General features: G+C 34.1%; 1 protein-coding gene across 1 annotated transcript; it reads right to left on the bottom strand.

Annotated features, from left to right (window-relative positions):
• Positions 1 to 4,029: 4,029 nt before the first annotated feature.
• Positions 4,030 to 9,998, bottom strand: LOC114187066 (phosphoglycolate phosphatase 2). Its single transcript, XM_028075189.1, has 10 exons — positions 9,814 to 9,998; positions 9,577 to 9,737; positions 9,416 to 9,487; positions 7,739 to 7,810; positions 7,274 to 7,333; positions 7,133 to 7,185; positions 4,925 to 5,022; positions 4,731 to 4,830; positions 4,528 to 4,631; positions 4,030 to 4,436 (listed from the first exon to the last, which is right to left on the bottom strand). The coding sequence occupies exons 1-10, from the start codon at positions 9,896 to 9,898 to the stop codon at positions 4,336 to 4,338; spliced, it is 906 nt and encodes a 301-aa protein (XP_027930990.1). The 5' UTR covers positions 9,899 to 9,998; the 3' UTR covers positions 4,030 to 4,335.
• Positions 9,999 to 13,137: the final 3,139 nt, after the last annotated feature.

Genomic DNA, 13,137 nt, shown 5'->3' with positions numbered 1-13,137 from the left:
CTTTACCCTCAAATTGGTTTCATTAGTGTGTGTGGAAGTAGATGGAGCTTTAGGTGTTTATTTTTTTCTGGAGATGAGTGATTCTGCAAGTGTACAACTGTATAAGGTCCCAACTGAGTATGAAATCTCATAAAGAATAACAATGGAGGTGGTTGGAATTCATTTTCTCATATATGAAAACCACCCAGATAATAAATAATGAACAAAACTTCTTGAGCTTCTTTTGTGATTCATGTAATCCAAATATCTCTCTTTCCCAAAAGCACATCCACAAACACATCTTATTTTGACAGTCACAGTGAGATGTGCAAGTGCAAGCACCAGAGCCAAGCAAAACAAGTACTCATTCATGTGTGCAAATATCAGCAACTGAGGCTTTTAATCCCCTCCTCAAAAATCTTGAACAAGGGTTTTCAAAAGAGTGAAAATTTCTTGAGAGCTATCACTAGAACTCTTTCCCTTAAATAACCACAACAGAAGTGACACTTGTCAGTTATAGTACATGCTACATATACATGGCCCTAGTATAACATATCTTATATAGGATATGACCAAAAATGTCCACTTCAAACATGAACAAAGTGTTTTCTTTTTCTTTCTAGACTTTTTCTTTCATGTATGTTGTATTTTTTTCCTGCTATAATGTTTTTCAGACAGTAGTTACGTATGAGCCATTGCTCACCGAATTGGAAAAATCTGAACACGGAACTGAGAATCTAAGTGTCTAAAAACGACAATAAATCAACTTTGAAGTGTGACTTGAATTTTTTACCACGGTTTTGTTTGATTGTTGGTGTAGTGGACAACTTTCTTGGCTTGTGTCTTGTCTAGAGTCATTCAGCAATAGCCACATGGGGGCAATAAAAAGAAGGTTGTGAATTAACATTAAGATTAGTGTGTTTTGGAATTTGATTCCACAATATGCTAGCTAAGTTTGGTCCCAGAATAAAAGTACTCCACGCTTCTTTGGTCCTTTCCCCCTCTCAAACAGACACTTTGTTTTCTCAGTTGCTTTCCTCTTTTTTATAGACCCTTCCCCCTAAAAATATTTTTTCCTGGGTCAAACCAAACTTTATTATTTTTGGGTGAGTTTTATCCTTTTGTGTCTAGGCTTTTTTGGTTGTGGAAAATGTTGAATCATGATAAGATTTTTCTCGCCTTTTATTTTTCTAGGTTTAGAAACGTGTGGTGTGTTAAGAGTGAGTGGAACCAAACTAAGACAACTTTTCTCATATACAAAAATAGTGTCAGCTTTTGTATTTTTGAGTTGCATGAGAATATATATGTATACTTCATTTCAGAATTATTTCTTTTAAAAGTAATATTGATCGATTGATTGAACAACTATTTGGTTTTGTTTATTCTAGTCAAAGTTATCAACTCCAGCTATAGTAATTTATATTAACTCACTGCTCCAAAAAGTTTTTAAACATGGCTGCTGTATAACAAATTCATGAATTCCAATGTAGAGATTGAACAATGAATAGTCGTGAAGCTTAGGCATTGGTCATCTTCTTTCTCTATCCTTCACAGGAGTTCAAATTTCAGTAAAATTTAACCAAAGAAAAAAAAAACGAAGTTAGGAGTTGCAGTTAATTGAGAATTAATAATCAACCAACGGATTCAATCACTGTCTCAGAAACCGACATGGTCTTACAGATAACATTGTGTGACGATATAACACTTTTTGACCTTTTTAGGGCATTATTTGTGACCTTCTAAACCATGCAAGTTGAGGAAACCTTTGCATATGTTTGTTTCTACTAACCCTGGTTTCAATTTTCCCTTGAGGCTATGAAACAATATATGGGAATACTAAAAAAATTGCAAAGGGAAAATAAAATATAAGAGAAAAAACAAAGCAGATCTGAGTTCCATGCATAGAGTTGCGAGCTACTTACTTACCCCATGCCCACATGCAGGTCTCTCTGTATTTTGAATCAAAACTAGCAGTTTCATGCAGTGGTCCTCTTCTCCTCACTCATATTAAACTCATTATTATACTTTCTATGATTAAATATTACTGAGACAGTGATATTATAAGAGCAGCTACCAAATGGAAGGAGCAGTACAATGAGATTTTGACATGTGGCATGCATGTGAGTCTTGGGCCCCTCAACAAATAATTTACATATTTAGTTATTTTGTTAAAAATATTTGGGTCTGAGCAAAGTTTGAATTGTTTTTTGTTTTACTGGTAGAAGGGAATATATTCCTTCAAGCGGGAGAGTCTGATGATTCAGAGTTTGATAGTCTCACCAAGCAGAAAAAAGCTTTTAAGAAAAGCATTGGATATGTAGGATTTGGCTGCTAGCTTCTTCACTTTTAGCTTTACTTTTTAGTTTCTTTTGATGTCAAAATCTACACCACCAAAGGGAATGTAAAAATTTTGGCTTTGGCGAATTGGTTGGATAAAAATTTGACTGCTACTGTGAGGCTGTAACCTATTAACAAGGCACAACACAGCTCAAGGTTTTGTTGGCATGGCTAAACGGTCCAACCTTTTCCTTTGAGGCCACTTTCTCACACTTATCATCATTCACATCCTTGACCTGTGAACTGTCTGGAAAGAGAAAAATGTGTGGACCAATTATGATGGGGAAAGTTCTTTAATGTGGATTACTGAGTTTAAGAGCTGTTCTTATCTTTTTCATTGGAATGATGGAGGAGTCAAGTTGAATGTTGTTAGTTATCAAATATTGAGACATTAAATGTTTTACTAGACATGCCATGTAAAATATAGTTTGACAGCATGTGAAGTGAGTAACGGTAGAACTGCATCAAACCTGTAAGAATATTGATTGGTGCCACAACCGAGGGATGCGGGAGTGTAAGAAGTCAATTATTGTGACAGAGCACAGCGTGAGAATATTCCCCCAAATGCGACAAAACACAACAACACCCTTCTCTCTCACTTTTTTTTTTATCTAGAATGTGGCTAGTAGTATTGCAGTTGCAGGCCATCCCAAACATGATCCAATAGATACAGAGGGCCCATGGCCCAATATGTGCATCGAAGGAAGGTAAGAAATTACTTATGCTCAAGAGGTTGGGTGATGAACTAAATGAAATGACAGCTATTGCATTGATGAACACTGAACAAAATGAAAAATGCAGATATGGTTTGGATAAAGGGTAACACGTGAGTCGTGACTACTTTGCATGCTGAGAAATAATAGGAGTAGAGGAGATTAATCTATGTATGATGTCCTAGTTACAACATATGTGGCCATTCCTGATGTGGCTCAAACCATGAAACCAAAACCATGGTAGACCACCCAGACGAGAGGACTTTGTGTTTGTTCATTTGGAAACTTCTATAATTCGAGGTTGGCACGATTAAAAGAGACAAGTCATAATGAAGTGTTCGTGTGGGACAGAACATCTTGCCAGTGCTACTTAATAGCATAATCCGTTTTATGCGGATATATGATTGCTTATTAAGTTCTGTTCCGATAGTCCTTCTATACTCCTATACTGCGCTTATCTAGAATTGTTATCCTGCTTATTTTTTGTAAGAATAGATATTTGTAGTGGATAACTTTTTATCGTTTTATGCGACAGTGGCCCTTGTCCCCGAATGACTTAATGGGGCTTTGTCTAGGCCGTGCTAATACTTCAACAACATAATAGATTATGCGTTGAATTAGATTTTCAGTTTAAAATTGTCTTGATATTTCTTAATGTCAAAGAACAAATCGGCTATTTAACTTATAGCTTATTCGTTCCAAACATTGTTTTTTCATATTGTACGTGATCTTTCCCATTGTAGTCATGTGGCAATCAGGATTTCCCATTATAAAAGCACTATCTTACCCCAACTTCAGGAAAAAGAAAAAAAGGATACACAATAGTTAAAATTTTATTCCCAACCCCCATGCCCAGCTAATGTTGGAGTTTCTAAAGCATCTGAATTTAAATCCAGAGAAACCTGTTGCTTTGGATGAGCTACCCTACTGAGACTGTAAATAAATAAGCTATACAGTTATACAACAGAGTCAAGGTAAATTTAAATGAAGTACTGCAGCATTAGAAATATCAAAACTTGCATTACAATGCCTCATTTATTGAAATGCCAGAACGAGTAATTTCCCCTCGTCGTGACTTATATTCTGCAACGAAATGAGTATACAGAGCAATTATAAAATAGTTCTGCTTCTCAAAGGAGAACAACCAATGTCTCTTCTATTAATGCTTAGTGCAAATCACCTCACAACGAAGTGATGTAACAGAGAGATCCAGATATAAGTTATAATTAGATTGTGAAAAAATTAAATAGAACAGTACTCTCGATGATATGGGTGTAAAAGAATGTCTAAATTGGGAAGAACCCATTCATGCTTTTGATAAGTCAAGCATGTCAGAAATTGTATTTGTATAGTAATCAGGTTGGATATTATTTGAAGGGTCCTGTAAAGCTGACTGAGTTGTGACACCTGTTTATTTGCACAATAAAAATGGTCGCAATATGTTATGAACGAGTTCTCTAGTAACATATATGATACAGAAAAAGACAAGCCCCATTACCTGAAAGAACTAGAAGTGTTTTGCAACCAGCATTTTGTCCAAACAAAATATCAGTATCTAGTCTATCACCCACCATGCACATCTTGGAGCAACTTACGTTGAATCTTCCAAAAAAGATTAAGTTATATATGCTGATAAAACTAGAACATAAAAGACAAAACATTCCGGAAAGACCAAGACATTTAAGCATTTAACTTTCTTACTTCTTAAGTAAAAACTCCATCATAAAGGTTGATGGTTTCCCCACCACAACAGGCTCCTTCTGGGTTGATCCACATATAGCAGCAACCATACAACCCGCACCTGAAATCCATGTTTTCTCAATTATGAGAACATAAAATCAAGTTGTATACTAATTCTACACTGTTTAAGAGTAAAATGGAGTTGAAAAAAGGACCAGGCCATTCTTGCAAAGCTGTCATATGTCCAACTGCATCACGGTTGGTGGCAATAAAAAGGCATCCTAGATTTTCTCGTATGCAAAGGGTTCCGTACCTACCAGATGACATTGAAATATCAAAATTTGTAACAAAAAATGCAAGTAATTAAGTATATGTGGCTAGAAAATAAGATACTGTTGGCATATATAAATATAAGATTTTTATGATTTTATTCACCTATTGTATAACATAAACAAAAAATATATATGCCATTCACCAAAAGCATAATACAATTAATATGCAAAGCCTATTTTTAGCTATTCTTCTTTGGGTTAATTAACTAAAAAACCACTTACCATATCATTAATGTTCTCAAAAAATGTAGTTAGTTTATTAAATCATCATCACAGTATTATGAACTTATTATTAGTCATTTCAACAGTCTACAAATACATCCATACAAATTGTTGGAAAACTTCCTTAATTACAGTCAGACACAGTTTGCCTTACTTGCAGCTTCTTTAGGATACCTTAATTGCAGCAGTGGTAGTTTATTCTCACATTGACTTTAGAAATGGCTTAATAGAGCGGATAAAGTTTAGACAATCCTCCTTACAAACTAAATTTGTGGAGTTGAACTAGACCTTTAGTCCGGATTCTAAAATGCTACCAAATATTATCTTAGATCCATTGTTGGGTAACTTGCATTCGCTACACTCTAGGATGGTAGCCATGGAAATGAAGAGTGATGCAAGGCCACAATCGCAGTCACCCCTAGTTTGTCTTAGCTGCAACTTCTTTAAAGACTGCTTTAAGGTAGAACAGAGCTTATAAAGTTTGGACAGTATTCACCTCTAAAGTTAGGCCCTAAGTCCAATGTGTAAGACAAAGCTTTAATGTAACAAAATTTTCTCAACTAAAGTCTTCTAAAGATCTTACCAAAGATCTCACCACTCTTAAAGGATAAAATCACATACTTCCCTCACTTTATATAGAAGACCCTAACTTTCTGTTTCTAGAGGATTTCACTATATATAACTATCGTCGAATGGTGGATCACTCCAAATAATAGTTTTGCACGAATAAGGACAAGTGCATGTACCTCATGCGGAGAAAGACCGGTTTGGTTCACTTGGTGATAACATATGGATGATCGATTGGTGGCACTGGGGTCGCCTAAGGAAGGAATCCGTGATGAGAGGAGTGGGCTGATGAAATCCCAAACATATTACTCACCACGAAGGCCAATAATTGCACAAGAAAAGAGAGAGAGAGAGAGAGAGAGAGAGAGAATGAGAATAAGGGATCAAACTTCAATCCTAAATATCTTTGCATTCTTCCATGTTACAACTGATCTCCTTACTATTTCTCCTTTAGTTTGGATTTTGTGTTTATTCCTAAGTCTATAGGTGAAGGTAAGGCTAATCCTGTTGGAAACAAAATGGTATTTGAAGACATGATTTTTTTTACATACCAGTGGGGCATGTGGGAGATGGTCCAATTACCTCCAAACAATACTGCTATTGGTTGACGTAGGGTGTATACAATCAAGGTTGGATTGGATGGTAATATTGATCAGTACAAAGTTTGTTTGATGGAGAAAGGCTATACTCAAATTACTTTGGTTAGTCTATTTTTCTAGCCATGTTTGTTATCTGTGATTGGCAGTTTCAACAATTAGATACTAAAACTACATTCTTACATGGAGCTGCAGGAAATGGTTTACAACACCCAATATTTACTGCTTCTAGTGGCTCATTTTGTTTGTCGCTTGTGACGCTCCTTTATGTATTGAAGCAATCTCGTCGTAGCAATATCCCTGTGCCTAGTTTTGGTTGTTTTAGCTCGGCTCTAGTTCAGTTTGGTATGACGTGTTGCAAAGTTGATCACTCGATTTTCTTCCTCCATTCTTCAGTTTTAGCCTATGCTTTTATTTGGTGGTATATCTTGATGGCATATGATTTTTAGGTCTCACATTAATCATATTTGTAAAAAGCTTGGCACATATGACATATATGCTCCAGCTTTTGAAGATATGATCTGATTGGGTTGAATTTAAAGGGATAAGATATATTTAGCAGATATGTAGGGATTTTTTTTGTTACCTTAATTATCCTGTACATAAATTATAATTAGATCAGTGTATGTATGAGGCACGAGTCAGAGGAAATATGAACCAGAATGTAACATTTTAAATAAAAGAGAAAAGGAATAGATACTCTTACTGAAGCTTGTAATAGTTAATGTTTGGATCTATACCAACCACTACAGCTCCAACCTGAAAGAAACCCATCAGTTAACTGCAAGCACTGATCTCGATGAAGATATTCAAAGTAACAAATTAACAATGAGCAAGGTGTCATTACACTCTTATCATGCTCAACAAAGCAGTTCTGCTTCAGGTCTATTGTTTTATTTGCATCCTCCTGCACCAATGAATGCTTTAGTGAGAACAACTTAAGTGACAATCATGTGATTCACATCCCTTGTTATTGTTTTGCTAGAAGTGTGCGTTGCCTTTAAGAAAACGTAGACTAATAATAGACTTGACTATGATCACTTGAACCAAACATTAGTGTAAGGGTTTCCTTTTTAATAATAACACAATCAAAAGTACTTGTTTATCCGTAAGTTGTTTCAACTCAATCAAGGTGAATAATCATCCAAACCAACAAACTTTACAAGAAAAAGAGAACATGAACAAGAAAACTAGTCTAGTGGAACAGCAGTGCAAGCCTCCTAAGTAACACTTTGGACGACATGAATTCAATTTCAATGATGGAAAAAGAGAAAGAGGGAAACAGATTATAATTTATAAATGCACAACTTACTGGTCCACCAAAAGCTGTAATGCCAGCAAGCCGCAACTCCTCCAGTATACCCTCCCCACCAATCACATAAACCTGAAAATAAAGGACACCAAGGGAAAAATTATCACATAACTGTATGCAAATGGGTGATTTACGATGACAGCAAAAGTCTAATGAGAGGAAAGTGAAAATGTAATGTGAAGAAAAGATTCTCTGTTTTCACAGCAAATTAAGAAATCATCACCCTGATTTATTTTAATTAATTAGCAAGCGTCAATGTCAAGTCAGTTTAGCGCTATTTCAGTTAGCCTAGCCGTTAATCACCAGTCTCCACCAAATGTGCACTGTATATAAAGCTTGTTGATCATTCAACATGGATTCAGTTTTTCATCATCCCTGATTTGAAACCATATTTGAAACTCGGAAAACACAATAAAACAATGCATCATTTATTATTCCAACTAAGAAAAACAGTTCCTTAAATTCTACGAGTTTTTTAGAATACTATTTTCTTGAATATCATTCAAGGAAATTTGAAATTGCCGAGTATTCTACTAATTAACAGGTCAAACTTTTATTAATTGCGAAAGAGATACACACGAATAAATATGCCGTTGATGTAAGATATAGAAAGGGAATGAGTGCTTCCATCTCATTCGTCAACTCTATATTGATCATCTGCTATTAATCATACGTTCTATTACAGATTATAATGTTCGAGCTTTAAGTCTGCAACCTTCTCATACTCACCAATCACTACATCACGGGTATTGTTTATATAACATTTCCTACAAGTACTGATAAGAGAAGAGATTAATACAAAAAATGAAATAACTTTTTCCAAAAACTAAAATTAGCTTGTGAGTAACTTATGTCAATATAACACAGCAACCTATGTTGTCCGGATACGGACACGGGTACGAATACGACACGGATACGGAGATACGGCTAAATTGAAAAAACATAGGACACGGGACACGACGTGTATATACATGTTAAGTTTGAATCTTTCAATTAACACATTGCCAACTAACACAAAAATGAATCAAATCTATTTATCTAATATCCAATATGCCAAAAGTAGTGATAGAATAAGATTTGTTCCTTATTTTAATCATCAAAATCATGTCAAAGATAAAAAAATATTTTTCAAATTGGACATAGTGTGTCCTACAAGTATCATACAAGTGTCGGTGTCCGATAGGACACAGGACACGCCCTTTACAAGGAGTGTCGAAGCATCATAGACGGCAACTTAGTGTTTATCTTATTAAAGAAGTAAAAAAAAACCTTTGGAGATATTAATCTGAGAGAGTTTCTACATATAAGTTAACAGAATCAACTCTGGTATGTAGAGCTCATGGTCTTGTTCTCGATAACAGCCTCAGTGTTTAGTGTTTAGCAATGACCATCGGTCATGTCCCGAAACTTAAGTACTGTGAGACTTTTTCTGTGAACCAAATCAATAGAGGCCCTAGTCAGGGGTAGGGGCCTTGAGGCCCACACGTGTATGGCCAATGGCCATGCCTCATTATAGTTTTAATGGTGTGATGTCAAGTTTGCAACTTCAACTCAATGTAGGACTCTGTGTGTACGGCACACAGTAGTACCAGTAACATTCTCCATTCACGAGTAACTAATAATCCCGCGGAAGGATATTAAATAAAAATAAAATAAAATAAACTATGACTTAGGAACCTTGTTTTGTGAAGGGAAATCCTTGGCCTTCAAGTACATAGCAGCCGCAAACGACGAGGAGAATATCTCGTCCTGCGGAACGAAAAAAAGAACAATATTACAAAAAGAATTCAAAAGAATTCAGCGAATATCGAAGTGAAAGAAAGAGAATAGGCGTGAACCTGGGAAACGGAAATTCCTAAGGATTGAAACTTTTGAGCATACTGAGAGCGCGACTTCCAGGAATTGTTGGTGACGAAGACGAGCTTCTTTCCCTTGGAGCGAAGCATTTGGAGAGTCTGCGAAACGCCTTGGATGAGTTCATCGCCCTTCCAAATGACACCTAATTGAAGAGTGCAAAGTGGAATGATTCAATACATGGTGAAAGTAGGTGAGAAAAATGTTGCAGAGTTACCCACCGTCGCAATCGAAAAGAAAAGCTTCCACGGAATCGAAGAGATCCCTGAAATTGCTTGGTGACAGGGGTCGGGAACTCGTACTCATAGCAGAAGAAGAAGAAGACACAGAATGTGAAAAGTGCTTCTGTGACAGTTCAAACGCCACCTAGAATGACGTGTGTCTCAGTTAGTGGTCCAAATGAAAAAAAGTTACATAGGTTAACAAATTCTTTAACAAAGTTTTTGACAAAGTTTCCTATTCAGGTAAAAAAACATTATTTTATTATTTTATTTTAATTAAAAAAAATTAATATGTTTTAATTCTATTTTTATAAACTTTGTTAAATTTATCAAAAGTTTTTTTTCAAGAGGTAATTTTTCATGAAAACATAATATGAGCAATAACTATTTCGCAAAAGTAGTACTAATGTATTTGAGGAGAAGAAATTAAAAAAAAAACAATATTCAAGGTTATTAAAGACTCAAGAAGAGAGAAAGACAAGAGGGGGCTTCTCCCTGCACCCGGAAACCTTATCTTGTACCCTCAATAATTACCCTTTTGACCCTAATTAAAAGTATGAAACGGATTTCGAAATCCATGAAAATTTTTTTATGAAATGGATTTCGGAATCCGTTTCAGAAAAGTATGAAACGGATTCTGAAATACGTTTCAAAAAAAAAAATTGTAAAACAGATTTCAGAATCCGTTTCAGAAATGTATGAAACGGATTCCGAAATCCGTTTCACAAAAAAAAAATTGTGAAACGGATTTCAGGATCCGTTTCAGAAATGTATGAAACGGATTCCGAAATCCGTTTCACAAAAAAGAAATTAAAATTTGTGAAACGGATTTCGGAATCCGTTTCAGAAAAGTATGAAACGGATTTCAAATTCCATTTCATAAAAGTATGAAACGGATTCCGAAATCCGTTTCTAGTAAAAAAAAATTAAAAATTGTGAAACGGATTTCGAAATCCGTTTCATACTTTTCTGAAATGGATTCTGAAATCTGTTTCACAAAAAAAAACATTAAAATTTGTGAAACGGATATCGAAATCCGTTTCAGAAAAATATGAAACGGATTCCAAAATCCGTTTCTAAAAAAAATTAAAATTAAAAACGTGGTTGTCGTTGATGTCGCTGAGGGAGGGGTCGAAGGTAGTGTGGCGAAGGAGGTTGAGCTGGGGGAGGGTTGAGGGAGGCCCATGGAGAGGGCGGGGAAGTGGGTGGAGGAGGCGATGAGGAAGGTGAGGCCTTCGCCGGAGGGACATGAGGGAGAGGAGAGGATGGAGAAGGAGAAGCGGGAGGAGAAGGAGGCGGTGGAGTTGGTTTGGGGGTGAAGAAAACAGATGGTCAAAAGAGTAATTATTGGAAGTATAGGAGAAAGTTTGGGGGTGCAGGGAAAAGCCCTCAAGACAAGATCCAAAGAAAAAGTCCAAAAGAAAAGCTTAAGAAGGAGATTATTCGAGAAGAAAATTTTAAGAACAACAATTCAATAAAGAGCATTAAAAAATTTAACACGAAGCATTCAAGAGGATGATTAAAGATTCAAGAAAAATGATAAATGATTCAATAGAAGAGGATTAAAAAAGAGAAGATTAGGAAGAAATATTCAAGAAAAAATTTAATTAGAAGATTCTTGGAGAAGAATTTGGGAAAAAAAGAAATTGAAAAACAGGAAAACAGGCAAGAAGTTAATGATTCAAGAAAATAATAATAAATTAAAAGGAATAAAAGTAAATAATTTAAGAAATTAATGAAACTAAAGAATTAAAAAGAAGATACGGAAAAGAATATTGAAAACCAAAACATTCATGAGAAAATAATTTGAGAGAGCAAGATTCAAGAACAAAAGAAATTGGAAAGGAAGAATTAAATAAAAAACAATTTAAAAAATTTAAGAAGAATTCAATAAAATAATTAAAGATTAAAAAAGTTTAACAAGATGATAGAAGATTAAAGAAAATGATTAAAGATTACAAAAAATCAAGAAGAAGATTAAATATTAAAAAATATTAAAGAAAGTGATTAAATATTAAAAAAGAGAACAATAAAAAAGATGATTAAAGATTAAAAAATATCGAGAAGATGATTAAAGATTAAAAAGACAACATTTAAGAATATAAAATTCAATAAAAAAATATTGAAGAGGAGAAAATTATAAAGAAGAATTGAAGAAGAAAAACCTTGAAATTTTGATATTGGCAAAGAAGATGCCACGCGATAGAGAAATATCCAAGGAGCGAATTTCAGCCTCAAATTTTGCAATAAGATGTGAACCATTTTAAATTTTCGATCAAGTGATTATCCTGAAAATGAGTTGAATCTATTTATACATGAAGACAAGCACCACACTGAGATTCTAACGTCACTATCTCTTGTTTCCTTTTTAATTCTCAAATATCCGTTTCAAATTAAACTACCAATAATTAACTATAAACCCCTCATACAACAAATTATTGTTAGATAGATAGGTTAATTTGATACAATGCAAAATTTAACTCTAACCATTCTTATAAAAGTTTACTTGTAATTATTTTATATACGATGAATTGTATTTATTTTGAGGATTAAATATGTTTTTGTCCCTTAACTTTCAGTCAAAATTGAAATTAGTTCCTTTTCGAAATTTTCGTCTAATTTAGTCTTTCAATTTTAGAAATGTTTGGATTTAGTCATTTCAATCAATATTTTTTAAGTTAATTTAAGGTTTTAAATGCGTTTCATGAGAGTAGTTGAGTTGCTTACCCCGCTTGACACATTTCCGTTCTAATGTTAACTAAGAATTTGGCTTGAAACATCTTTGAAATGTTAAATAAACTTAACAAACTTTTGTTAAAAAGATTATATCCAAACATTAATAAAGTTGAAGAACTAAATTGGACAAAAATTTCAAAAAGGGACTAATTCTAATTTACATTTAAAATGAAATAAAAACATATCTGACCCTTATTTTTATTCAATATAAAATCTCTAAATTAATCACAAGACTTTGAACACGATTTGTAACGTTAACCAGAGGATAAGTAAGTTAATCCAATATATAATTATCGATTACTTGAGATTTTATATTTACTATTTTGTTTACTACAAGAAGGACGGTTGCTCTTTAATGGAATTGATTCATTCTTAATACACTATAATCCATTAACAATAGATAATGAATATAATTATTTGAATTCTGATGATGATTGATAAGATAAGATTTTCTTAAGAAAACTTGAATCTGTACCTTTCTTCAAACATATTGCTGACGACAATATTTCTGGAAGCCGTGTTAGTTACTAATACACAATAAATTATGAATTAATAAGTTAGTTTATTAAATTGTATTTTAAAATCAAT

This window comes from Vigna unguiculata, chromosome 6 (genome assembly GCF_004118075.2).
Source record: "Vigna unguiculata cultivar IT97K-499-35 chromosome 6, ASM411807v1, whole genome shotgun sequence".
Taxonomy (NCBI): Eukaryota; Viridiplantae; Streptophyta; class Magnoliopsida; order Fabales; family Fabaceae; genus Vigna; species Vigna unguiculata.
The sequence above is the reverse complement of the archived record's forward strand: the minus strand, read 5'-3'. Positions and strand labels throughout refer to the sequence as shown.